General features: G+C 47.4%; 8 protein-coding genes and 1 non-coding gene across 9 annotated transcripts; 6 read left to right on the top strand and 3 right to left on the bottom strand.

The window, feature by feature from the left end:
- Positions 1-775: 775 nt before the first annotated feature.
- SPBR_03761 (uncharacterized protein) lies at positions 776-2,049 on the top strand (the record flags this gene model as incomplete). The annotated part of the gene is made up of 2 exons (XM_040762051.1): positions 776-1,888; positions 2,035-2,049. The coding sequence occupies 2 exons, from the start codon at positions 776-778 to the stop codon at positions 2,047-2,049; spliced, it is 1,128 nt and encodes a 375-aa protein (XP_040622931.1).
- A 1,979-nt stretch (positions 2,050-4,028) lies between these two features.
- SPBR_09466 lies at positions 4,029-4,126 on the top strand. Its single transcript has one exon. It is a non-coding gene; the product is annotated as a tRNA-Gly (tRNA).
- Positions 4,127-7,324: 3,198 nt separating this feature from the next.
- On the bottom strand, positions 7,325-7,880 carry SPBR_09242 (uncharacterized protein; the record flags this gene model as incomplete). The annotated part of the gene is made up of 2 exons (XM_040767368.1): positions 7,325-7,636; positions 7,716-7,880. The coding sequence occupies 2 exons, from the start codon at positions 7,878-7,880 to the stop codon at positions 7,325-7,327; spliced, it is 477 nt and encodes a 158-aa protein (XP_040622930.1).
- Positions 7,881-8,531: 651 nt separating this feature from the next.
- Positions 8,532-9,480, top strand: SPBR_03813 (uncharacterized protein; the record flags this gene model as incomplete). Its single annotated transcript, XM_040762103.1, has 2 exons — positions 8,532-9,041; positions 9,151-9,480. The coding sequence occupies 2 exons, from the start codon at positions 8,532-8,534 to the stop codon at positions 9,478-9,480; spliced, it is 840 nt and encodes a 279-aa protein (XP_040622929.1).
- A 1,986-nt stretch (positions 9,481-11,466) lies between these two features.
- Positions 11,467-12,746, top strand: SPBR_03758 (uncharacterized protein; the record flags this gene model as incomplete). The annotated part of the gene is made up of 2 exons (XM_040762048.1): positions 11,467-11,952; positions 12,018-12,746. The coding sequence occupies 2 exons, from the start codon at positions 11,467-11,469 to the stop codon at positions 12,744-12,746; spliced, it is 1,215 nt and encodes a 404-aa protein (XP_040622928.1).
- A 942-nt stretch (positions 12,747-13,688) lies between these two features.
- Positions 13,689-15,912, top strand: SPBR_03634 (glutamyl-tRNA synthetase; the record flags this gene model as incomplete). The annotated part of the gene is made up of 2 exons (XM_040761924.1): positions 13,689-13,928; positions 14,029-15,912. 2 exons carry the CDS (start codon positions 13,689-13,691, stop codon positions 15,910-15,912), a joined length of 2,124 nt encoding a protein of 707 aa, XP_040622927.1.
- Positions 15,913-16,442: 530 nt separating this feature from the next.
- Positions 16,443-17,522, bottom strand: SPBR_03791 (D-lactate dehydrogenase; the record flags this gene model as incomplete). The annotated part of the gene is made up of 1 exon (XM_040762081.1): positions 16,443-17,522. The coding sequence occupies one exon, from the start codon at positions 17,520-17,522 to the stop codon at positions 16,443-16,445; it is 1,080 nt and encodes a 359-aa protein (XP_040622926.1).
- Positions 17,523-18,192: 670 nt separating this feature from the next.
- Positions 18,193-18,827, top strand: SPBR_09239 (uncharacterized protein; the record flags this gene model as incomplete). The annotated part of the gene is made up of 2 exons (XM_040767365.1): positions 18,193-18,705; positions 18,792-18,827. 2 exons carry the CDS (start codon positions 18,193-18,195, stop codon positions 18,825-18,827), a joined length of 549 nt encoding a protein of 182 aa, XP_040622925.1.
- A 1,058-nt stretch (positions 18,828-19,885) lies between these two features.
- On the bottom strand, positions 19,886-21,313 carry SPBR_09236 (folylpolyglutamate synthase; the record flags this gene model as incomplete). Its single annotated transcript, XM_040767362.1, has 4 exons — positions 19,886-20,109; positions 20,170-20,255; positions 20,368-21,221; positions 21,281-21,313. The coding sequence occupies 4 exons, from the start codon at positions 21,311-21,313 to the stop codon at positions 19,886-19,888; spliced, it is 1,197 nt and encodes a 398-aa protein (XP_040622924.1).
- Between the last annotated feature and the right edge of the window lie 6,455 nt (positions 21,314-27,768).

The following is a 27,768-nucleotide window of genomic DNA, read 5'->3' as shown; positions in this document are numbered from 1 at the left end:
TTCCAAGGGTGATGACACACATCGAGACGAGGCTGAGGTAGACAATGTCAGCTGACAGACGTCAAATAAAGATAAGTCATCTGTATCATGCCATATGTAGGACGGGTCGCTCCTTCCAGTCTACCAAATATCAAAATGACCTCGCCAGTTCTTGCCACGTGCTTTGGTTGTTCTTTCTAGTTTCGACGCTCTTTCCACTTGTGCACCCATGAGCGTGACTTTCGCCTTCTTCGTTCTTGCCTGAACTGGAGGCCAAGTACACGATCGGAGTTGGAAAATATTTCACCCCCTTTTCGTGATCGTTTCTTTCGCTTCCAATATCCATCACCTTTACTGCTACTCAGCTCCCTTTCATTATCAACTGTTCCTGACCGACACCGCCATCAACCCCTCCTGTGGAGTCATACCTATTTTGCACCATCGTCGATATTTCATGATGACTGATCTCTTACAATATGCCTGCAGCGGTCGGCACCGTCTTCCAACACAGACGAGCACCATAGGCTCAGTCATGCATCCATCTTTACTGATACGCTGCTGCCCGTTGAGCCGACAAGACGACGGCTGAGGTAAGACGCGTGAGAAGCTTTCCAACGGACTGAACCCAACTTTTCAGAGTTATCCCCCACGCAGCGCTGTTCTCCAGTTGAGGAGCAATTCTCCCCGACTATTTTGTTAACCCTCGATTCACACAACTACGTCCATCGAAGCACACACAGCAACACGTCCTTCGACAGCTCTTTTGAGCCAAAATACCAAAATCAGAGCCCAGACCATGTCTTCGGAATCTACTGATCTCCGTAGACCGGAGAACACAGCGGAGATGCAGAATCAAAACGAATCACGAGAGAGCGAACCCGAGGTTGACACATCCACCGCCATCTACCGTCCCATGCGGCCGCCCGTCAACCACATCCTCGACCTTCCAGTCGATGTCTTCTTTACCCTCAAAGAGTTCCTTCGAGGCCAAGACATCATCCTGCTATCACTCACATGTAAGGATCTCCGCCATCTTATGATACAGAGGCCCGACCAGATCCTTAGTCTCGCCTTGGACATCGTTCCATCCAGACTGGAAAAATACCACATGCTGGTGGCGCGCGACTATTACACACATTGGGTATGCCACGCATGCACCCGGCTGCACACTGTCTTTGAAATGGACCTTCCCGGATGCCCCGTTCACATCACCTGGCGACGGGCATGCCACAGGGCTCACTGCCATACACCAGCTGTCGCCGGCCACTTCTCGACCGTGGGTGCGGCCGGCTTGGTCTTTCATCACATTCAAATTGCCCTCCGCTACCAGCGCCTCATCAAAGCCGGCGCCCCGGACACTCTGCCGATGAGACGGGCAGTACCAGACAACATCCGCCTTGTACACCAGGACGCTACTCTGTCGCCCGTCCGCGTGCTCCACCGCATCATGGATCCCATTTTCAAGACCATGTCGCGCGGCATTGGTGACTGTGACTACGCGCTCCGTATGCGGTTCGACCGCCGCATCAAAGAAGACCACACGGCTGCCCGGCCGTTCACCAATCTGCCACAATTACGCTTCGTACAGCGCTCCAGAATAAAGATTGTGCGCCATTTCTCGACCGTCAATTGCATGCAGTGGGACGGAACCATTTTCAACATCTGTCCGCACTTGACCATCATGAGCCAGCACTTGTTCTCGGCCGGTCCTGTCCCCCCGCACTCTGGATACCGAAATGATCCTCGCAATCTGAAGACGAACAGAAAGAACTACTACCGACGCGCTCACTACGCTCTATATACGACAGACCAGGGACTACTGCGGATTGAGCCATTCGTGCAGTACCACACAATCTTCGACGAGGAAAAGGGCGCCTGCGCGCAGTGCTTGACCGACTACAAGGTCAGGGTCTGCGACAACAATACGACACTCTATGTGGATGTTTGGCAGGACTTTGGCACCGAGTGCAATTACAGAGATGCCGATGAATGGCTCATGCACAGCAGCCTCTTTTGGTATCGGACCCATAATCCCAGCCTGTATTCCCACCCCAGGGCAAACGGCCATGACAATGTTCGACATCAGCCCGGCGCTGTCTGCAAGTTCTACCACCGAGGCGAGAATTCATGCCCTTGGGACCGTCCACAAACAGACCTTGCTCACATTCAGCAGTTGCGTGTTCAAAATGAGCCAATGGTACTACTTTGGATGACGAGCCTATGGACAGCACTCTCCGAGACTATAGGGAGTGTTTGGAGTCTATGTGGCTGAACGAAGGTGTAGTGCGTTTGTTTAGGTATGAATCAAGCGGCGGGTTTGTGTCCGACTGGACATCTTTAGCGACTGTACCATAAATCTAGAATAATGGTTCAATAAACTTCAATAGATTTTGACTTTGGATTGGCTCCTAAAGGTGTGAGTTTAGTTTGTCGAGCGCGCCACGACTACGTATCGCGCGGTCACTTACAATTGCCCACCAACACCTGCTTCGTCGCTGACCAATTGTCACCATTTCGCGGCCATTGGTGTCGGTCGTGGCGGCTGATTCACAGTTGCTGTAAAGTCCGTACACAACAATACCACAGCAACAATGCTGTACAACTAGCCCGTGTTGGTGGCGAATGGGAATTCGAAAACAATATAAATACCAAGAGTCAAGACCTTGTCAGCAAAGCCGGTGCGTCTCCCTCCAATACTATAACCGTTGTCTTCATTGCATTTGCTCAGATGGGTTTAGATTGACATGTCATCGGGGGACGCACCTTTTGATTCATCGGGATCCCTAGGACCGGGGGCTATTATTGCTAATGATGAGCTGCCACTTTTACGTGCCAGCAGAGACCTGAAGCAAAAAGGAAAACGCGAATAGAACTAATTCGAACAGGCCCAGTGGTCTGTTTCGGAGTTGCTCGGTTGGTAGCCTTGGTGCTTGAACCGTGTCTTGAAAAGCTGCTTATTTTTAATACTGTCACGATTCGACGCCGTATATAGAGCCGTCGTTGGAATCAGTGGTGTCGAATGATCGCTGGTAGTCGAGATGGATTAACAAGGGAAAAGGGCTGACAAGTCATAATAGCAACCAAGAGACAGAGAACAGAGGAGAGAGAAGAGGACAATAAGAGAGGATAAAGAAAAGAGACTGGAGTGTATTTCTTGCTACAATGATAGAAATCAGCTCGTCTTTACATCTGTCAACATTAAGACGGGAAGTTACGATCAAAACAATAAATACGCCATTCAGTTCCTTCCACGTACAGTTGGCGAGTACACGATGGTGGAAGGAACTACGAACCATATTACGACAGACCTGCCATACCTTCTGTTCCAAAGTCCTTCAAGAAGACAGGAGGCAAGAATGGCCGGCAGCAAACTGCTCTCACCTCGTCTATTTTACAACCAGGAACCTGCGATCATACAAGGGACCACGATGCTCCTTCTACTTGCATCTGCTGAGGATTGTTGGAGGGACTACGACTCGTCCAAGCAACACCTCCCTGTTTTTTTTTGTCATTCTGCTTTAACTAAAGCCTTCCATATAGTAGTGTATAATTCTTCCTAGCCTCGATACGAGGGGTCTGGTATTTTTTTTCTGTCAATAATATGCTAGATGTTACGAGGTAACAACAACAAACGATCGCGGCATGTAAAGGCGGAGGCAGTTCTAGTGGTGCCGGATTAGTAAAACATGGACGAAATGGTGATGCAATAAAAGTTACCCGGCCGACATCCCGGCGGCAGCAGACCTCTCATAGTTTACTGCTTGCGGGTTTCATTCTTCAGATGTCCGCCGACTTTCAACCGCCGGCCACGATACTTACGCTCCGTACGTGTTGGTGCCGCTGGTGGGACGCTCCGTCCGCTGGAGAGCAATGATTGCTACCCGAGCCTAAGCAAAGTGTAATCAGAAAGCAGCTCTTTTGACAGCGTCGGTGGTTGAGTGGTGGTGCCGAAAACGTGGTCCGCTACTCGGTCAAAGTAGCGTGTTGTAATGTTGAAGTTGATGTACCACGTTAGCGCTAAACATTTCAACGAACAGGGAACACCACCAGCGTCGGTGGTTTAGTGGTAAAATCTGTCGTTGCCATGTCGGGTAACATGATCCGACGCAGACTCGACAGGCCCCGGGTTCGATTCCCGGCCGACGCAAATTGGATTTTCTTTTTTTCATTATTTTTGAGATTTTAAGAGTCATGCAGTGTGATGTCCTTAGCATCCGTTGCAGTTTAAGTCTGAAAATTCTTTTTTTGTATCATATTTTTGTTTTGTCGCTCATTGGAAGCATGTGTCGGACTAGATAGAGAATAAAATTCTGAACAGGTCGCTTTATCGCGTGATAATACTTTAATTGGAAGGTTTGAAAAAGGCTGCGATATTCACGCCCATAAAAACACTTTGTTGACTCTAATTCAAAACAATAACTTCAAAATAAAAAATAAGCCAAAAAACCTGATAACCCGTCCAAAAAAAAAAAAAAAAACTAGTACGAAAAAAATACCACCCAAAAAAAAACACCAAAACTCTATACTAGTCTATAAGTATTCTTACCGTCCCAACTTCACACCCGTTCCATTCTCTTGACTTCAGCCCAGACTTCTTTTGGATAAAGACCGCCGAAGTGGTCGGCATCAACAGACTTCAAACGCCGTAGCAGTTCGTTTTTCGTGTCTGTCGCAATCAGAACCTCCCAATCGGCCCATGCGATGCGGATTGGTGACTTATTGTCTTTTGAGGTTTCCGCATTGGCACCGTTTCCGGCTTTGCTAAACGTGTTTTTTGCCGCTTTGGCCAATTCCAGTCTCTTATCTGCCTGTAGCAACTTTGTGGAAAGGTTCCTGTGATGGGCAGATATGAGGCTGGACCACTGCTGCGCTGTCATAACGCACCGAAGAAACCGGCTGAAGGGACAGCGAGCTTGATCGCGGCGACACCCTACGATGTAGTCGACAGGGAGCAGCTCGCCGCGATCAAGTGCGTCCATGTTTGCCCGTAACTCCACGTGGCGACGTCCTTGAAAACAGGCATGCCAGTCCTTGGCAATTTGCCTTTCCCACGTAGCCCAGTTAAGAACATCGCCAGTGACTTTCTGTTTTTTCAATGTGGTCACGGTCGCCGTATATTGGGCCAATTCCCTCTTCGCGCGTAACAAAGACAGAGAGAGATTGTGGTGGTGGTGCTCCAACAGCTCTTGCCACTGTTCGGGCCCCATCACGCAACGTATGACGCGAGAAAGCCGCCGCCGGTTTTGGTCAGCCAGTCGAGCTTTGACATAAGCGGTTGGGAGCGTTTCGCCTCGCTTTAGCGAGGCAACCACCCCCGCATACTCCGACTGCCGCCGATTCCGGAGGGCAATCTAGGCCCCGAAGAAAACTGCCGGTGCCCGTAAAGGCAGGCATCAAGCACCGTCGCCACGATGTAAGTACTGAATGGTTAGACACCAGCACAGCCTGACCTCTTGGTGGGGTGACAACTCTTACCTTGTGGTGGCTGATAGTATTGTAATTGGGATTTCTTGGAGTTTCGACATAGCCATGTAAAGGTAAAGATAATTTGAAGAAATAAAGATGAGGAGTTGATGGATAGTTGAGGCGATGGATAAATAAAGTAATGGATGTAAGTAGTGATGTCTTTATGGATAGAAGTAGCAAGATGGATAATGTATTGTTGGGCGAGTCGTTGGTTGGGTTGTGGTGCGTTGTTGATGATGCGTGTAGATAAAAAGTTGAAGATGGAAGGGAAACACGAGAGAGGAATAGAACAGACCTGTTCTCCTTTATCGGTTTGTTTATTTTGGTTCGTCGTTTCTGGTGGGGAAACGGCCGTAGCTAGGAAGGTGCAGCCGTCAAGTCAGCAACTGCACATCAGCAAGATTTGACCAGCAGGAAAGCACGATGAGTACGATACAGGGAAGGAACAACAGTACGGAAGGAGCAAAGGTGTCAGGAGCATTCAACGTACGTACAGAATCAGCTGCGTTGGTGGCGAACGTTTTCAGTCACTTTCAAGGACTGTCTTCTCTGCCGCTATCGATCGGCGACTGACGCTCGTTAAAGGGTAAAGGGAAAAGAAGACACTGCGATACACATAGATGCAGAGAAGGCGTTGCCAGGACCTGTGCATATATTGGTATTCTGCAGCAACAGTGGTCACTATGCAGAGAAAGTACGAAGAACCAACCTGCCTCTCTTGCCAGAGTAAACAGAGACTAGGCAGGGACGTCGTCTCGTTATTATCTCTGTGTTGCTAAGACTGGTAAGAAGTCCCGCCAATGAACGTTAGTCTCGGTGTCCTGTTGCCTCTCCTACCGCCATTACAGTGATACAGCTAAGTACAGAATATGAAAGGCGAATAACAACAATGACAGTTACCTTTTTGGGAGGTGCACTGTGCCGTCCCTACGCCAACCTGCGTAGCGGGCGTGCTCCTCCTGTGCTCTCCTGTGCACAACGCGTCACCCACACTCCTCCCTCACAGTCTTCACAATATCGACCACGGCAAACACCGCCAACATCATCAACGACAAAATTGTCTTCCATACGGTCCGCAAAAGCTTTGAAGAGTTCTACAACCTACCTATCCCTCCCAATCACAACAACCAATCTAAACGTCGTCGTGTCCTACCGCACCAAAGTGAGGTCAACTATCATTGGACCGAAGACGGACCGGCAACACGTCACCGGCCACGACAACTAGCCAGCCATACACGGACCCGTATGGATATCCTTGAATACATGCGACAGTTCTCCATCCCTCTGTACACCGGCCTCACTGGCGATCGGAGACTTGTTAGCGGTTGATTACATCACAAGGTGTAGACGCGACCAATTGCGTTGCAGCTTAAGCCGATTTAGCTGATGTATTATGACCGCCGAGCAATGGTGTACCCTTCTGTCACATCACCACAGAAACTTATCTGCAAAACTATTCGAAGCAGACAAACGACTCGCTATTGTCAGAGACGCCAGGGATTCCGCCAGATCCGTCAAGGACAACGCTGAGGATAAGGACGCCAGACTTAATCGTTTAAAACGTTATGGGCTGAATGGGAATTCCAAATAGCGATGGAGGTAAAGAAGGAACTTCTACGACGGGCAAAAGCCGCAGATGTAGAAGAGTTTGCGCATCTTTGCCCTGCACAGTTCTGGGCTAAAACAGTCCTCGGCTCAATAATTCAGTCATCACGCTCGCCGGCGGGTTAAGCCTTTAGTGTAAGAGAGGGAGTGGGGACGTGATGATTCAAAGACAGGCCGGGAATGGAAAGGTTAGGATGGATGGACTGTGAAATGTGACCCAGGATCCATAGTCTTAACCTTAACGTGGCCTGAGTTCCACCTTACTTTTTTCGACTCATTCATCACAATTCATTCGTTTCTCCTTTACCGAGGATGGACAACTAGGAATACCACCGCGTAGAAACGTGTGAAATGCGTCGTGGCTTGCAAAGGGCCCAGCGGTCTCCGGTCCGATGCGGCCATCCGACAAGCCCTCCTTTGTAGATGCCGATGCCGATGCCACAATGGACTGTTGTGCTGGCGGAGGGAGGCTGCGGATCTGAGCAACCGTGCCGTGTAGGTCGGCCATGACCGTCGTTTTGACGTCGTCTACTAGGCCCGTCTTGAACCATAGCCCGGCCAGGCTGACGCCCTCCACAAGCTCCATCTTAATGTAGATTCGCCCGCTGGACGCGTGGTATACGCGGTACACTTTTGGGTACGAGTATCGTCGTGTGCCTCCGCACGTGCAGGAGTGCCTCCAGCTCGCATAGGTAGTAAGGGCCTTTGATGATGCGATGCCTGCTGACCCGGACGACATTGGGCGCGAGGCTCTTGAAGTATGTGCGGCCGAGGCGGAGGCGAGTGGATAAGGGAGGCACCCAGTAGACGGAAAACGAAGAGAGCACCATTGTGGCATCGCGGTGGGGGATGTTGAGTGACAGGCGCACCATTGTCGCAGAAAGCTTGGTCGAGAGACGTATCTGCGTATTACGGCTGCATCGTAATAAAGGCGTGTTAGAAGACGCGTGAAAAATCCGGCCACATGACGCGTCTTGGTAAACCGTGTGAATTCCACGTGACACCAATTTCAAGGGCGGATAAGTTACGAGATGAACATGAAGATGCGTATACTTTTAATGTATTATTCTTGAAATTTTGATACCGCTGTTCGTTGTGTTGTTTTCCTTTCGTGGTATTTTGACGATGCGGGTTATCTTATCGCCGCCAATGGAAGTCTTTTGCAAACGTCTCAGGATAAATGGGAAATTGGCTTGGTTTTTACTAACTGCGTATTATCGTCACACCTTTGCGTAATATACCTTTCTTGGAACTGAATATGCTGGAATGCCGTGCTATTACCGCGGGGTAGTCGTGCCGGGCGGCATAGCAAATGCTCGTCTCTTTTCTCGCAATCGCTTCCACTCGCCGGTGAACACGAATAGCTAGTCTGTTGGTGCAAACACGTCGCCTTTTGAGTCTCACAGCAGTTCTGTCTCTCTGTTGATCTCATTGTTTACCCATTCTGTTGCACCACCCAACACTCCCCTCCAGCCGACAGTATGGCCCGCGACGTCGAAACAACCCTCAACTACTATGACGACCCTCGCGACGGCTCGGAGCCCACGCCCGTCTACGTCGGCAAGGGCACCGTCACCAACGAACGGCCCATGACCGTGGCGCCCGTGACCGCGCATGACATCACGGGTCGCGAAGGCGACTTTACTCTCAACAGCTGCGGCTTCCAGCTGCTGACCAAACCAACCGCCGCGGCCAGAGAGTGCATCGCCGACAATTTCCAGAGCCTCGACCTCATCAAACGCGTCTACTTCCCAGACACCGTAGACATCCTCCGCGCGGCGACGGGGGCCGCCCGCGTCGTCATCTTTGACCACAAGATCCGCCGCGGCCCCGCCGACTGGCACGCACGCGGGCCCGGCAATGCCAGCCAGCGCGGGCCGCTGCACCGCGTCCACGTCGACCAGTCCTACGATGGGGCCGCGTTTCTTCTCCGGTGGACCCTGCCCGACGAGGCCGACCACCTTGCTCAGCGTCGCTGGCAAATCATCAACGTAAGCTCGTTGCTCGTGTTGTGCTTCCTCCCTCGCGTCTACGCTTACAGCTATCGCACCTTCTCGCTCGCATCGCTCACTCCTCACTCCCCACTCGTCTTGGAATCAGGTCTGGCGCCCTTTCCATACCGTCACAAAGGACCCGCTCGCCGTCGCCGACGCCCGGTCCATCGCCGACGCCGACCTCGTCCAGGCCAGCGTCTTCTACCCCGACCACACGCAGCACACGTGGACCGTCACCGCGTCGCAGGACCATCGTTGGTACTACAAGCACCGGCAGTCGCCCGACGAGGTCATGCTCATCAAGTGCTTCGACTCGGTCGACGACGGATCCGTGGCCCGGCGGGTGCCGCACTCGGCGTTTCGTGACAAGGAGTACGACGAGGACCCGCCGCGGGAGAGCATTGAAGTGCGGGTACTCGTGTTTTATGAGGACTGACGGGTAGAGATATCGAGATTGTGGATGGATATCCCGCTTCCGACTCGTAGAGGTGCTGCGCCAGTGGAGATTCATATTTGACTTATGACCTTGTAAAAGAATTAAAAATAAAATAAAGGAACAGCGTTCTAATAGAACGGACACGGCTAGGTTTTGATGCGAATGGAACTTTGTAGACAGATCAGAAGGCAAGATAACATAACTTTTCAAAGCTCCTTGGTGTCAAACAAAAGCCCCTCTGCCCGTTCGTGGGATTTACGGTCGGGTCACACACGGTTTAGAAGCAGGTGTTTGCGTAAGAAAACTAGGTTGGAGTACAGAGTAGGTCACTTGTCTCTTCCGTCCAAGTGAAAAGACCATTCTCCATTCGACTGCTCTATTGTGTAATCTTAGTAGTCTCCACTGTGACATCCTATTTTCAATATTGGGGGAGAAGGAGGGGGGGTTGGAAGAGCTGTATGATTCTCCGCCTATCTATTTACTCTACGGAGCAAACCGTTTTCCTCAGCTTGCGTGGCCACCTCTATCACATATTTCCATGTTTTCTTTGTCCGTGTGTACTACGACTTACGTCGTACTGCGACTTGAGATCCATGGAGGGACCGCGGTTTGATGAAGTATTTTGTTACATTTTGAAAGGATGAAAGTGCGGCACGGCGAAGTAGTGCAGAATAGGCACACACCCCATACAGCGTGTACGACATGCGAATTGGAAGGCAAAGTCTGTTGCACAATCAATGACATATCTGCCAAATCCACGTGTATAGGTCCTTTAACTTCTAATTGGGTGAAGTACGAATCTTGTGTCAAGACGTGGGATAACGCGTGGGGGTTTGTGTTACATGTGAGATTCGATTCGCTGGATGTTCAGAGTGCTATGCAGTTGGCCAGAGATATTCTTTTGATATTGCTTATGGAGACCGAGAGTGACCGCATGACCCCGTCGACCTTCGAGCCATCCCTCAAAGCACGTCGCACACCACTGGGCTTATGTCGCTCGCTTCTCTTCTTAATTATGGCCACAGCCATGCCTACTTTTGTTTTGTGGACCCACGTTACACTGTGCCGTGGACGCTGCTCTGTCTCTGCTTGGCGGGCTGCATTGATGCATCCATTACAACAGAAGCAGAGGGCACAGAGTACATCGGGCGCCGCATTATGTCGTAGTTTTTTTCCGTTTGCGTGCTTTGCCCTTCGTAGAAACTCTGAGAGTCTTCTACGTATATAAGTGAGCCTTTTCTCTGTCAGTAAACCTGTCTCCTCTGCCGTGTTCGTCTTCCTTCACGATCAAACAGTCAACCACTTCAACAACTACCCTTTCTTGTCGAACAAGTACACCATTTACTTTACCAGTACTCCAATATACCAGTAAGGATAGCCTGTTTCCGTCTTTTGGTGACACCGAAGATTGCCTCCCCTAACGGATTTAGACATGAAGAGTCTTTACACCACCTGTGTCGCGTTTTCGTGCAATGCACAGGTGAAGCGCGGCACAAAGTGTACCAAATGCGGAACACAGAATTAAGTGCCGTGGTCGGTGAACAGTACGGGTAATTGGGCCTATGAGGGAGATTTGTATGCTTTTTTGTTGTACACATTGATAAATTTAAGTCCCGATCATCAAATTACCATCTTGTTATTGCGTGCTGTTTTGCGCCTTTCTTTTTTCGGAGATATACGACGTATCAAGAAACACACCGAAAAATGCTTTTCCGTAATTTTACCCGCAATAGTTGTTTGAACTAGTTTTAGTGGCTGATCGCCGCCCAGCACGCTACCCAACACACTACGGGAGTAGCCAGTGGCCGGATGGTGTAAGAAAGCATGGGCCCACTTTTTCTGACTACTGTCTTCGTAGGCTTTTCTCCCCAAGTTGAGCTTTGGGAAGAAATTGGGCGGTACGACACGTTGATTGTTACATACCAAACGGACGCTCGAAGCAACCAAAAACAACTTCCTCCAGCCACCATGTCGACGTCACACGCTATGGACGCGCTCTCTCTCAACTGGAAAAAAGTCATGTATGACCCGGATGCTTCCATGGACATGGCCATGCGACAGACGGACTGGCACGCGCTCTGCAAGCTGGCCTCGGGCCTGCGCGACGGCATGCCCTGCGTCCCCATGGACTACGCCACCAACGGCCTCAACAACATGGCGCGCCTGCTGCAATTCACGGACGGCACGATGTGGGTGGCCAGGATTGCCATGCGGAGGTCGGCGGCCGCCACAGAGAAGCTGCGCAACGAGGTCGACGCGATGCGCTGGATTCATGAACAGTCGCGTCTGCCCTCGCCCGAGATATTCGCGTTTGAAGTCGACGAGCACAACATCACGGGCGTCCCCTTTGTGCTTATGTCGTTTATCCCGGGGAACACGGCAATGGATTCTGGCGGTGGCTACGACACACACCACGGCGTCATCGCCGTCGCCCAACGGCCGCACTTCTACCGCTCCGTGGCCCTATGCCATGTCAGTCGAACGCATAAAATCTACCTTCCCACCATCCGTGCTACACGTAGTTAACCATATAACAGGTGCAAATGACATCCTTGCGACTTCCCCAAATTGGCACGATTCGCAAAACTGCCAACGGCACCTTCGAAGCCGGCCCCATCCCGGGAATCGGCGGTCCCTTTGACACCGCGACCGACTTCTTTTTGGCTTGGGCCGACCACGTGCAGTTTCCACGCCAGCCCAGCGAAATCGTGGACATCATGGGCGGCGCGCCCGAGACAGAGCACGTCCTGCACGCTGTCGAAACGTTCTTGGATCGCTTTCGCGCTGTGGTGCCGCAATTCGTCGCGCGAAGCAGCCGTGGCCGCGACACGGGACCGTTTCCTCTTTGCCACCCCGATTTCTTGCACAGCAACATCATCGTCGCCGGCGACGACGATTACACCGTTCTTGGTGTCATCGATTGGGAGGGCGCCTGCACGCTGCCCGTCGAGCTCATCCGCTTCCCGCGCTTCCTCGATGCCATGCCGCGCCGCTTCGGCCGGCCCAGTCACTACGGCCCCGACGGCCTGCCACGCGACGAGGACGAGCGACAGCTGTTGCGCGAGCGCCGCGAATATGTACAGATGGTTGCGGAGTGGGAAGCGCGAGAAGGGACGGACCACACGTTGTCGATTTGCTTGGCAGACGAAAATGCACAGGCTCTGTCGTATGTCATGGAGGCGTTCGACGGCGGCAAGATGGGATTTTATGACGACTTGCTAGACGATCTGGACAAGGACCTGCCTCCTACACTTGTATCGCTGTAATGGCGATAGGAGACGCAACGAGACACCTAGTTCTCAATAAGGTATTAGCAACAGAAAAACAATAACTAGACGATATCCCGAACTATGCCCGGTTTACTCTGGCAAAAGAGACGAGTTGGTTCTTCGTACTTTCACTTCATAGTAGGTTGGGCGCTGTTGGTGCTCCTGCTGGGCAGGACAGGCGGGAGTGCAGCCGAGGCGCCCCGAGGCGCCCCGAGCCGCCACCTGCGCCCACGTTACGGCAGGAGCGTTGCTTCCGCGAGATTCAGCCGTATGCTTTGGAGCTGCCTGGATTCCAAAGGAGTTCTTAATAACCATAACATCCTTCTGAATGTTCTGTGTGCATTTGGACGGCGTCCTTGACGTAATGGAGGACTTCGCTCACGCAGGCTGCTGGAGCACCTTACTGGCCAGCGCCATGGCCGAGGAGATGTATGACTGCACTATAGTCCATGGTACTTGATTGATTTTGTCTCTCTCGACAGTGTGCAGTCGGTCGCATGCTTCACGTAGGTATGCGGCGTGCTCGTTGATATGTTCAGGTCCAATGTTTACCTGTGGCCATTTGGGCGCCATCCTCCTGTAGCCTGTAGAAATCGATAAAAATGACGCGTTTTCAAAATTTTGTTCTGAGCTGTGTGTGGTATTTTTCCCCATTGTCGTTTTGTGCCTTTTTGCGCTTGTTTATATATTCGGCCTCGCCAATCTGTCGATTTTATCCAGACAACAGGACTGCCATGTTCCCATTCACAGGCCAGACCCGTGAAATGGTTTTGACACAGAAACACATGCAGGCTGACTAAAGGGCCCACCAAGTGACCAAACGCGGTTTTTTCTTAATCATACAGGACGGACGGCTGTTAAATAAATTCCCCGCCACCGTCAATGAGTCAAAGTTCAATTCAGTCTTTCCAAACAAAACAACCATCTCCCAACTTCGCCATGTCCCGACTAGACATCGCCGCTAAAGCCGAACTGGCGCTTGTGCTCCCAAGCCTCGTGCTAGCAAACTACCTCCACATTACAGGCGTCCTACCGGACCTTGTGCGCTCGTTCCACGCCGACAAGGCCTTGGATGATGGGGGGTCTATCGTTCGACTTGTTTCTGCCGATGGCAGTGTGGTCTTTAATGAAGATGTCTACCCTACTCTCGTAGCCGCTGCTGGTGAGACGAACACTTTAGTACGATTAAAAATATTCCTCTTTTTATTCGCCCTTTCTGTCCTTATCACCGGTTTTTTAACCTACCGGTGGGTGATGTTAACAACTGGTCACTATATAGATTAAAGAGTGGGTGGCCAAGTCCACTACATTCGCCAGCAAAAACCGCAAAGACGTCGAGGGCCATCTGACCGCACTTGAGTCACACTTGACGCTCCGGACATTTATCGTTGGCCATACTTTAACGCTCGCCGACCTCGCCGTATGGTCCACGCTGCGAGCCAACCCCGTGGGCCAATCCCTGATACGTAAGACGAGTGGTCATACGTATCGATGGTACAACTTTGTCCCTGCCGCGACGTCCTGGCTGGTGCCGCTCATTGAGGAGCTCACCGCCCCGGCGGCCAAGGAGCGTGCCGAGGAGCGTGCCGCAGCCTCTGCAGCGGGCGCCAGCTACGACATTGACCTGCCTGACCTCACGGGCCCCATCACGACGCGCTTCCCGCCCGAGCCGTCGGGTTACCTGCATATTGGCCATGCCAAGGCGGCGTTGTTGAACGACTACTTCGCGCACAGCCGACCGGGCGGGAAACTGATCTGCCGTTTCGACGACACGAACCCTTCCAGGGAGTCGATGGAGTTCCAGGACTCGATTGTCGAGGACCTGGCCATGCTGGGCATCCACGCCGACACAACCAGTTATTCGAGCGACTACTTCCAGCACATGCACGACCTGGCCCTCCAGCTGATCCGTGACGGCAAGGCCTTTGCTGACGACGCGGAGCTCGGCAAGGGCGACGAGGATCGTAAAAATCGGTTGCCGTCCAAGCGGCGTGATCTGAGCATCGACGAGACCCTGGCGCGCTTTGCTGCCATGACGGCCGGGACGGACGAGGGCCGCCGCTGGTGCCTGCGCGCCCGCATCGCCTACGACAGCCCCAACGGCACGTTACGCGACCCTGTCATCTACCGCTGCAACCAGACGCCGCACCACCGCACCGGCACGTCCTGGCATGTCTACCCGACGTACGACTTTTGTGCCCCCATCCTCGACTCTCTCGAGGGCGTCACGCTGGCCCTGCGTACCAACGAGTACCGTGACCGCAACGTGCAGTACACCTGGTTCCAAGACGCCCTCGGACTGCGTCATGTTCCCATTTATGACTTCTCGCGCATGAACTTTGTGCGCACCGTGCTGTCGAAGCGCAAGCTGACTCAGATCGTCGCGGACAACAAGGTCTGGGGCTGGGACGATCCCCGGATGCCGACGGTGCGCGGCGTGTTGCGGCGGGGCGTGGTGGTGCCGGCACTGCGCGAGTTCGTGCTCAAGCAGGGGCCGAGCCGCAACGTGTTAAACCTCGAGTGGGGCGTATTTTGGGCGCTCAACAAGAAGCACATTGACCCGGTGGCGCCGCGGCACACGGCAGTTGTGGCCAAGGACGCTGTGCGCTGCACGGTCCAGGGCCTCGACGATGCAGCGCTCACGCCCTTGGTGCGTCCCAAGTACATCAAGAAGCCCGAACTCGGTGACAAGACTGTACTGCTGAGCCGCACCATCTTCCTCGAGCAGGTCGACGCACAGTCCTTTGCCGCCGGCGAGGAGATTACGCTGATGAACTGGGGCAATGCAATCGTTCGGGGCATCGAGAAGGACACGGACGGTCAGACAATCAAGACGCTCGACGTGGACTTTAACCCCGGCGGTGATGTGAAGAAGACCAAAAAGATCACCTGGCTGGCCGACACAGCCGACAACCTCGTCCCGGTTGACCTCGTCTCGTTTGACTATTTGATCACCAAGGACAAGCTCGACAAGGACGACAACCTGCGGGACCGCCTCACCGATGTCACCGAGCGTAGACAGCAGGCGTTTGCCGACTGCAACGTAAAGAGTCTGACCAAGGGCGACATTGTTCAGTTTGAGCGCAAGGGCTATTACAAGCTGGACGCGGTTTTCCAGGAGGGCCAGGAGCGGATGGTGTTCTTTGACATTCCCGTTCGTTAACGATGTGGCTGTGTGTCTCGCAGGAGTGACTTGAATGTCGCGGCAGATGGAACGCTCACTACGCACTGACGATGACAGAGAAGGACTGAGTAACAAAATAGATGTCAAGTTTAAATGTATAATGTGTTCGTACGTCTTGATTTTGTGGGATGCAGATGGTAAGACAACAAAACCACCTCAGGAGAGCACACATCCACGAATTCGTATACAAATTTCTGGGCCCTCAAGTCCTGAACATGTGTCTAACATTGACTATCAATGGCCATTTCAAAATGGCAGTTTGAGGGTGAAGATGCGTAGCCTTCCGATCCGGCGAGGAATCCTCTTGATGGGAGAAATACGATCCCACCCATCCTTACACCTACGTCGTACAGTACTGGAGGTCAGCTTCGTTTCAGCTTTTTGCCAGCCAAACTCCCTTTCTCGACATCAACAAACGCGGCCATCAACTGACACTTCAAAAATCCCCAAGAAATCTCCCACAATTGCCCAATGTCCTCCCGTGGCACTGATCCTCGATACCTTCACAATTAGATGCGCACCGGAAGGGAGTCCCGCCGGGCAACCTGTTTGTGAGCGGCCACGAGGGCGTTGGGGCACGGGCGGCTCAGCAGAAAGTCGCCGAGGTTCTGGAGGGTGACGTTGGCAATTTCGGTCAAGGCTTCGACGGTGAAGAAGGCCTGGTGGCCGCACACGAGGACGTTGGGGAAGGTCATGAGGCGCATCAGCTCGTCGTCGTCGATGATGTCGCCCGAGTGGTCGTTGTAGAAGAGGCCGCCCTCGCCCTCGTAGACGTCCAGCGCGACGCCGCCCAGGTGGCGGCTCTTGAGTGCGGCAATGACGGCCTTGGTGGCGATGAGCCCGCCGCGGGACGTGTTAATGAGCAGGGCGCCCGGCTTGAGCCGCGGGAGCGTGCGCTCGTCGATGAGGTGGTGCGTGTCCTTGGTCAGCGGGCAGTAGAGGCTGACGACGTCGCACTGCGGCAGCAGGTCGTCGAGCGCACGATATTCGCCGAGCTCCTCCTGGACAAAGGCGGCCGACGGGTACGGGTCGTGGGCGAGGACGCGGCAGCCGTAGCCCTTGAAGATGCGCGCCGCCGCCAGGCCAATGCGCCCCGTGCCGACGACGCCGACGGTTTTGCCGTGCAGCGTCATGCCCAGCAGCCCGTCGAGCGCGAAATTGCCCTCGCGCACGCGGTTGTAGGCGCGGTGCGTGCGCCGGTTCAGTGTCTGGAGCAGCGCAACGCTGAACTCGGCCACGGCCTCGGGCGAGTAGCTGGGGACGTTGGCGACGAAGACGCCCAGCGTCTCGGCGGCGGCGAGGTCCACGTTGTTGTAGCCGGCGCAGCGCAGCAGCACGGCGCGGACGCCCTCGGCCGACAGCGCCTCGAGGACGGCGGCGTCCAGCACGTCATTGACAAACACACAGACGGCCGTGGCACCACGGGCGAGCGCGACGGTGTGCAGACCGAGCGCAGAGTCGTGGAAGACGAGCTCGATCGGGTTCTGGCTGTGGCTGGAAGCCACATCCTGCTTCTTGTCCGCCAGCGTCGCAGACAGGTACTCCTTGTCGTACGGCTTGGCCGAGAAAACTGCGACTTTGACGGACATGATGGGCGGGCAGCGATGGCGGGAGGCGGAAACAATAAAAGTATGCGATAGTGGAGAATGACGGCAATTTGGCTATATGCAATACTCGTGAACTTATGAAAACGGGAAACTGTAAAAATACGCAACTTTGCGGCAACGGCCGAACGACATGTAAGATTCGGCGTAACTGTGGTCGTCTACTCAGCCGCCAGCATGCCGTGGCCAGCCATTGGCGGAGTCGGACTCAAAGCATTGGACAGAATGTCTCGCCGAGTTGGAGACACCCCAAAAAGGGAGAACAAACGACAGATCTGTACCATGAGCCACGCGCTAGCAAAGGCCGTCTTGACAGATGTAAGGACTACTAGCTTCATTTCACGGCGAGAATTAAATAAACACGCAAACAAAACCGCGATGAGAGGGCGATCCCATTCTACGATATTGCCTCGACCCGGTACAAGCCCCGTTTCCCGTCTAGGTGCGGAGGAGGGCCAGGCGCACCCACTGGCCATTTACCCGTGCCGAATATAAATGAATGGAATAAATAAATAAAATGGACAGGTGGGCAGACTGGCCTGGCCGATACAAAAGGCCAGACCCGGCATAGACCCTCGCTTCTATGGGAGCCACCGTCCCTGGCTATGTCCTTCCACGCTCACCAATTCGACTGTCCCAATCCCCGGCATTCACCATGCTGTCCATACTCGCAACGGCACTGCTCGCGTCCGCCACCCTGGCCGCCCCGGCTCCGGACGTGGACAGTCCCCGCGCCGCCACACCCACGACCCTCACGGCCGGCCAGCTCTGGATCCGCGCCGTTGAGGCCCCCAACTTCCACAAGTATCTCCAGACCAAGCCCGCCAACGTCGCCGGCGTCGCCATCCTCGACAGCTACACGACGGCCGGGCAGTTCAACATTGTCGACGGCCAGCTCGTCAACTCCCTCGGCAGCGACGGCCCGCTGTACATGCACGTCCAAGAGCCCGCCGACCCGGCCAACCCGCCACGGACGCTGGCGACGTCCTTCAACACCACGAAAAGCACGTTTGGGACCTTTGCCTTCCAGGGCGACACGGTGACGTGGACGGCCCCGACGGTCAAGCGCCAGAACCTGGCCGCGTGGCTCGTGTGCGCGAGGCAGCAGCTGTTTGTCAATACGGGCGCATATGCGTACCAGACGCCTGCCGGCTGTGCAGACGAGACGGTACGTAGGCGTTGTCGGCGGCGTTGATGATGTCGGCGCACGTGGCCGGCAAGCTGCTCGAAATGCTCTCTGTTGCTAACGAATAGATCCACTTTTACAACGCGGCGACGGCCAACAGCTAGCAGAGGTTAGGCAAGGAGACACGTATCAGACTGGAGGAGGTGGAGCTTCCAAGCTGAGAGTTAATCGGCCAGACTATGGCCAGGGTCGCGATTGATGTCTATGCAATCCTGTTCTCGGGAAGGAAATAAATCGAGTGCTATTATCGTATCTACCATATGTTCCTGCTCATAAATCGTCTAGAATCACAATATCAAGCAAGTCAACAAAACAATCAAGCGTCGGTGATTTAGTGGTACAATTAGCGGGCCGCTGTCCGATCGCCCATTTTCGGCCGGGGCAACAAGACAACCTCTACAGAGTAACCTCTCTTTATTGACATCCCTTATCCCTCGGAACCCTCTCACAGACCCAGTCGTTTCCGTTTGTATGAAATAGAAGTACCCTTCACACTGCCTCTTCTGTGTTGCCCTCAATGTAAATTGTCGCCAATCATACGCCGTATGAGATAGCTTGCTCTGTCACTGATTGGTCCTTGTGTTCTGGGAGTGAGCCACAGCCTTCCTAGCCGTGGAGGAATCGGTGATGTGTCTTTTGTCCCGCTGTGTTGGCCCGTGGGGGCGGCCCATGTCCTTGACGACACAGTATCTTGTAGTTTTATTTCATACTATTTTAGGCTGGCACTTCTCGCTATTACTGTGCAGTACATCAGCTGGACTAATGGATTAAACAAGCAAAGAAAGGCAGCATCGCGACTCATTATGTGCTCTAGTTCCGTAGCCTGGCCCTACTGAGTTCTCGCCTATCGTACAACCAACTGGAAAACGAGATTTCTCTCTGACCAGACAGGCCAGGTAGCATATAAAGAAAGGGCTACAACGTCGCCTCCATCTCCCAGTTCTCGTCCATATAATACGTCCATGAGGTTTGCTCCAGCCATCTCATTGCCTCCGGTATTCTAAAGACGTCCCCGGTAGGTGCTGACCACTTCAATGTTGTTCCTATTGCCCGAAGCGTCATCCCGCATGGCATTTTGTGATCGTTGACATATCCATACGGGGATTTTTTTCCCAGGTCGACACTCTTCGCTTTTCTATAAAAACGACAATAAAAATAACTATCAGTGTCGTTCGCGCATATTGTCCCCGGCCTCCTTAGAAAGACAGCGGAGAATAGATCCAACTAAATGAAGACTCCCTGTGACCAAAACGTCGACATCCTGCGCCCCTTTCCCCAGCTCTTCAACGCGCGCCATAACCTGACCATGTGTGAAGTCACTCCATACTTTCGTTTCTGGAAACGTATCCGTCCAGCATTTGCCAAACTCATTTAAAAGTGCTTGATCTGTAGCTGGATGTCATTTAGCAAGTCGCTACTTGGACCGAATGAAGATGCATCACATACCTTTTTCGTTGTCTTCAAATTTGGTAAAGATCGCATGGTTGATCTCGACGTTGATTGATGCCGCTAATCGCTTAAGAACACCAACACTGTCTCGGTGGAATGATTTTTGCGCAAAGACAAGAATACGTAAGCAATTACTACAACAATTAGAAACGACGAATATGGGAGGCGGGGGGGGGAGAAAAGGACAGGACCAACCGCCGAGACAGCCTTTGAAACCACAACGCTGCTTTCTCTATGCTTATTTCATTGTGTGCGCCGTCCAAGCACCAAAGGTACTTGCCGTCCGAAACCGTTTGGAAGCGGCCTGGCCAGGAGAATTGTTGTACACCATCATGTATGTCTTGAGACGTCAAGGCTGGCGCGTCGGGGTATTTGCTCTCCAAGAAGCAATCCGTTATCTCGCGCGCCAAAGAAGCGTTCATCAGTTGTTCTTCTTGGAGGCTGCTCGGGAAAGTGTCGTGAGCCGTGACAAACTTGAGATCCACGCCTTTCTTGGCCGCTTGCTGTTGAAGAACCTCAGTCACTTCCACTGTCTGGGGTTGTGAAAAGGCAGGGGTGCCTGTCTTGAAGATCCCAGCCTTATGCCAGGCAATGTTTTCGACCGTCGGCCCTAAGTCGTGGACATGGTCCATGCCGATGCTTGTGATTCCAGTCACGACAGGGTGCTGGACCACGTTCGTTGCACAGAACTCGCCTCCATGGTGCGTTTCGTAGATGGCAACGTCGACTCCCTCCTTAAAGAAGGCGTGGAAAGAAATGAGCGCTAGAAGTTGTAGATACCGTGGTCGGGGATCGGTTGGTTGGATGTCGAGACCATCACGCACTTCGAAAGCATACTGCGCAAAGATGTGTTGCGGCAGAGGATCAAAGTTGATTCGAATCCTCTCATTCAACTCAATCAAATGAGGCGAGGTATAGAGTCCTACTTTCTGCGTAGCACCGGTTCTCCGTCCATGTGCTCTGAGGAAGCTCTCCACGAAGGCGCAAGTGCTTCCCTTTCCCTTAGTTCCAGCAACGTGAACGATGTTGAGGCCGTTGATCCGTTCGTCCTAGGGAACACGTGCCACGATTAGACACTACAGGACTTAGATAAAAGAATAGTACACACCGTGTAGCCTAGCTTGTTCAGCCATGTTTTCATTCCCTCGATGGAAGGCGTCCCTAGGAAAGTAGGCGCATTTGGGAGGCGTTGTTCAGTAAGTCGAGATAACGAGCTCGTGGTAGGTCTTCCTGGGCGTCGCCTGGAGTCCAAAAATGCGATTGCATTCTTTAAAGTTAAATCACATTTTATAAAAAAATAAAAGGAGGGAGGTAAGCTGCATACCTTATAAGATCTATCCATTGTGGTAGTTCGCGTTGGGAGGATGAGTGTATTGTTGCGTTGCGAAATCTTTTCCAGTCGGGGTTTGCAAAGGAGTTCTTCGAAAATTTGGCCACGTGAAAGGAGCTGCTTTACGTGCTAGTACTCCGGACACTTCCGACCAATAAGGTAGTCTCACCGCCTTACGCAGAAAATACGGCAGAATTAATAATCTGTCAGAACGTTGCTACCCAAAAAGTGGGGCGAGACCTAGTACGCTCCTATTGGACAGAACGGGTGAAAATACGTGGAGCACTTAAGATAATTTATCTTAAACAAACCTATTACGAAAATTAAACAGTGTGTGTTACAAAGACGATAAGAAGGTGTACCGGTCGAACAATAAATCAACATGTCGTAATAAGATAGTGATTATAAATAATAATGTTATAAGAATACAGGTTTATTGTCATGACCGATTCGTGGCCGAAGGCCACGAGTCAAGTGACTAGGCTTACCTAATGGGGCGTGGTGTGGCTGGTCCCCAGCCACACGTTAACGCCACGCTAATAAGAAGCCTTTCTCCTTAAATAAAAGGACCCCCTTCTTCCCCCTTTACGAAGAAGGGGTAAGAATTAGTCTTTATTATAATACACACTTACTTTCGCCCTTAAAAAACCAGTGTTTTTTATTAACTAATCTATTATAAAAACCTATCTTATAACCATTTATAATAACGAAACCGTAAAGTAATACGTAAAAGTCTTATCGACGGGAAAATTTTAACGAAGGTTTAACCGTTTATTATTATAAGTGATTGTAAGATAGGTCTTCACAATAGATTAGTTGATAAAAAGTATTAGTTTCGAGGGCGAAGGTAGGTGTGTATTGTAACAGAGACTAATTCTTACCCCTTCTTCCCGGTGGGAAGAAGGGAGTCCTCTTATTTAAGGAGAAAAGGTTTTTTACTAGTGTGACGTTAACGTGTAGTTAGGGACTAGTTATACTACGTCTTATTATATAAGTTTAGTTACTTGATTCGTGGTCTTTGGTTACGAATCGATTATAATAATTATTCTCCTTTTTCGATAAATTAAACCTTAGTTCTTTTTACGACTTCTTTTAATCTTTTTACTTTTACTCGGATAAAGAGTATCGAAAGTTGTAGTTAGTCTTTTAACTATATATAATAGTCCGTTAATTCGTATACGAGTTACTTTATAATCTTTTATATTATATAATAGTCCGGTCCGTCGATTATTAACGTAGTACGAGACTTAAAAGTGTTAAACGTATTTAAACTATTTATCGTTAAACGTCGATATTTAAATAAATATTTTCGTTTTCGGTTAAATACCGTTTAACGTCGTCGTTTTTATAAAGTATATTAATAGTTGTATAGTAAATAAGTAACGACGAGTGTTTACGGGTTATTTTTACTTAAAACGTTTATTCGTAAATATTACTTTTTTTATAAACGTTATTTACTTTTATCGTTTTTTCTTTATATACGAGTATAAAGTTAGTTATTCGATTAAACCTTTATTATAACTTACTTTTACCCTTTTTACTTTTTACCCGTTTTTAATTTAACGAATACTTTTTAAGTAAATTATTTTTTACTTATAAAAGAATCGTAACTCGTTTTCTTTCCTCTTTTTTTTTAACACTTCGTAAAATTATCGATTATTTATTACTTATAAATTATTAATCGAGTTTTTTTAACAACTCTTTTTTATTCGTTAATATATCGTAGTTTATTTATTCGAGAGTCGTTTTTAATTAATATTTTTTAATATACCTTTTAAAACTCTTTAACGTTATAAATACGACGGAGATAAATCTTTAAACGATATTATAATAAGAATTTCGTAGTCTTTACCCCTTATCTCTCCGTCTTTACGTAGTAACGTAAATAATTCGGGTTTAACTACTTAACGTTTATCGACCGTATTAAACCGTACGTTTATCCGACGTATTACGGACTCGTTTCGTCGTTCGTTTACTTTTTTTTATACTAGTTAACTCGTAGTGTCGAAGGTTAAAGAATACATTTACGTTCGTATTATCGTCCGACGTATCGACGTTAATTCGTTTACGAGTCGTTCGATAGTCGTTAAACCTTTTTAACTTTAGTTTAATATATTACGACCTATTTAATAAGTAACTTTACTACCCGTAAAAGAATCTTAATCGTATCCGTTCTTTTCGGACTTATCGTTTAACTCGTTTATAGTTCCGTTTATTTCGTCTTTTAAAATTATTTCTTTTACGTCTCGTTTTTAAATCGTAAACCTTTTAGGTTTAAACCGTCTTTAACCGTTTAATAACTTTACGTTTTATAACGTAGTCGTAAACCCTTCGAATACTAATCGTCTTTAACCCGTTATAACTCCCGTCACTTTTACGATTCGGTCACGTATTACTAACGATACTACTCCCGTTTCTTTTATAATATAAGTCTCGTTTACGACTTTTTAACACTTTACTTATAAAACACCGGACTACGATACCTTTAATAATATATACTTAAACGAGGATAGTGATATAATAAATAATAAATCCGACGACGAGTCGTTAAAGATTTAAAATAACGACGACCCCGAGTCGGAGTTTACTACCGACCTTTAAGTTTATACGTATATTACTTGTTTTTTTAATACGGTTAATAACTTTTAAAACGTTAACTTTCGTTAAACTTTACGTTACGTACGTAAAGTAACGACGAGATATTAGTAATACGAGGTTCGTTATTATTCTTATAAAAAGGTTTTTATATTATTTATAAAAAACGTTTACGTCGTTCTTCGTATTATTATTAAAGTGATCGACCTTTCGTTAAAACCGGACGAGGAAACGTTTTTAACTTTATTATATATTATAAACGAATTTATATACCGGTTAATAGTACTCGTACGAAGTTATAAAAAAGTCTATTAGTTAGTTATTAGTTTTAATAAAACGGTAAATCGGACCGTTTATAAAGGAATCGTAATAAAGTCGTAAGTTATTCGTAACCGTATCCTTTTCGTTACTAATAATAATAAGTCGGACTTTAAACGGTTTTACTTACGACTCGGGCCCGGGGATCCTTTATATTAAAAGTAGTTAAAGGATCGTCGTATCTTCTTTAACTTAATCGACTAAAACGTAACCGAAAAGGACCTTTTTTTCGTTTACGTAAAACGTCGTAAACGTCGTTTTAACCCCTCTCTTTTTTAAAACGCCTTCGTCGTATATCGCTCGTTTATCCTTATTAAGTCGTATTAAGTATTAATAATAGTTTTTTTTTAAATTAAACGTTATAAGTACGTAGTTAAGTCGTTTACGTACTGAGTCGTTCTTTATATTTTTTTAATTAAATAAACACTTTTAACGTATAACGTTTATATATCGTTATAAAGTCGTTATTTAAATCTTTCTTTATTAAATAAACGTTTTTAATATACGTTACACTTACGTTTTACCGTAAAGTCGTTAGTCGAATTTAAATAATAATTTTATAAATTTACTTTCTTTTTTACAGAGTAATTTTTTTATACTTTTTCTCGTAATCTTAAATAACCTTTTTAGTATATTTTATATCCTTTTTAAATACTTATTAGTTATATTTTACGGGTTATCTTACTTATTTTATTAAATAGTAGACCTTTTTATTACGTTTCGTTTTATCTTTAACTACTTTTACTTTTTATTCCTTTTAGTCCTTTTCGAGTACGGGTAACGGTATTTTCTTTACCGACTCCTTTTTTCGGGACTTTTAAAGTTTTAGTAAGGAGACCGAGAATATATTATAAATACGGTTATATACTTATAATAACGTTAGTTTATATACTTATAAGTTAATTTCTTTAATAACTTTAAAGGGTTTAATAAATTTTAATACTATTTTCTTTTTAACCACTTATAATTTAAGATTTTACGTTAATAATACGACGAGATCTTTTACTTTAAAAGTTTTTAATTAGTACTTTTTATTATAGTATTTTTTATACACTTTTTAAGTTTTTTTTTAATAATTCTTTACCTTTTTTTTAAAGGTATAAATTTTCTCGATCTTATCCGTAATAACTAGTACCCCCTTTTCGTAAACGTCGGTCTCGACGTTAATATATATATTTAGATTATATCCGTATAATATATTAAAAAGTGTAACTTTAATAGTTACGTTAATAATATTATTAACCGTAAACTTTACGTTTTATAAAAGTAACGGTTAATTCGACTACTCGTCGTTAAAGAATACTTTTAAATAATATTTTAAAGTTTAGTTTATACGTTTAGTTTATTTATCGGTTTAAAGGTGGTATATTATTAAAAGTCTCCGGTGAATTAATAACGTTATATATATTTTTAGTTAAAATTAACTTGTAAATACACTTCTTTTATCGGAGATAATTCTTTTAAGTGTCCCGTACCGGTTTTTAATCTTATTATATACTATTCGTACTAGTCCTTCGGACGTAATAGTAGTTAAAACTAGAAAGAAACGATATATTTTCGTGTATCGGTCGATTATTACTAGGATACTATTTACTAGTTCTTTTTAATAGTAAACGATAAGTAATCGTATAATAAAATTTATAAAAATCTTTTATTAAGGTTTTTATAAGATTAGTAAAGGTTATAACTCTTTATATAATTTATATCTTTTCGTAACGATTCGTTAATAAATCGGATACGAATCGATAAATTTATATATATCTTTAATTATACTTAATTAATAGAATTTTCTTTTTATTATTTCTTTTATTTTAACCCTTTTAAAGTAACCCGTTAAAGGTTTATTATAGTATCGGTTAAGTATCTTTTAACGTACTAAACTTTTTACCGGAATATAAATATAATAACGGTACCTTAATAATCCGTTTTAGTTTAATTTTTATCGAGAGTCTTATAACTTTTCCGTTTACGTAACACTTCGTTTCGTTATATAAAACGAATCGTTAACTTATAAGGTTAATAATAAGTCTTATAACGGAGTAAAAGGATCTACTAACGTAACCTTCTTTTATATAGTTATAGACTATACTAGAGTCTTTAAAATATACTACGTTATAAGTGGTTTCGGTTAAAAGTCGTAAGTTAACGACGAGGCTTTCGAGTTTCTTATTCGAGCTTAGTTTTTTTAAGGGTGAGTTTAAATCTATTAGACTTATAAAGGCTTCTCGTTTAACTCTCGTTATAAAGACGTAACCTTTTTCTTTTAGTTTTAATTATAAACTTATTAGTACTTTTATTATAAAATTAGTACTTATTACGTTACCGTTAACCTTTATTATAGTGTAAGTAAGAGGTCTTTATAATTATAATCTTCGTTATTAAACTTATAGTTTAAGTGATATAACGACGCGTCGACGGGGTTTTTTTTTCCTTACTTAATATTTAATTTTAAAATTAAATAGTATTAAAAATATACACTATTTAACTTACCGGTTATTTAGTTTTTATTAACTTATAAACGCTTTTAAATTAACGTAGTTTAATAAGACTTCGACTCTTTAACGACTTCTATTTAAGTATTATCGTTAATACTTAAAACTCTTTACAATTACTATTATTTCTTAATCAAAGGTGTTATAGTTTAACTTTAACCCCTTTTATTTCCTTAACTAAAAGACGATTAAGTGGTATTTACCTTATTCGTTTAGTTAAAATAGTACCCCGGAGCCACCCTCCTTTAACGCGTCCGTCTCGAGTCGGGTTTATAGTTTAAGATTAAAGTGTTTTAATAACGACGTTTTTTTAAAATAAACTTTAAACTCGTTAAAAGTTTCTCGTTTACGAGTCGAAAACGTAACTATTCCCGACTTCTTTCTATTTTACATACCTTTTAAAAGGTTATTAAGTGGGGTTATAATTTACGAATATACGAGGATAAATCGTTTATAAAAGTTATAAAATCTTAAAAATACTTATATATTACGGTAAAACTTTAACTTTAACCACTTTATAATAATAATTATTCGTTCCGGGTTTATTTTAACTTTATAACGTATAAGAATAAATCTTAAAAATTCCACTTTATTTATAAAAAATTTACACTTATATAAATTAGTATATAACTAGGTTCGTTTAAGTCTTTTTAACACTTCGTATAAATATTATACGTATTACTTTCGGGATTAAAAGAATATTAAAACGTTATTTATATATACTATATATATAATATTAATTAACCTTTATAAGGTTATATAAATATAGTATTAAAAGGTAATAAAAACGTTAATTAAACTAAAAGGAAGAACTATATACTTAAAGTAACTATATTACGTACGAAACGCGGTCTTTTACTT

This window comes from Sporothrix brasiliensis, assembly GCF_000820605.1.
Source record: "Sporothrix brasiliensis 5110 chromosome Unknown Cont14, whole genome shotgun sequence".
Classification (NCBI taxonomy): Eukaryota; Fungi; Ascomycota; class Sordariomycetes; order Ophiostomatales; family Ophiostomataceae; genus Sporothrix; species Sporothrix brasiliensis.
The sequence above is the reverse complement of the archived record's forward strand: the minus strand, read 5'-3'. Positions and strand labels throughout refer to the sequence as shown.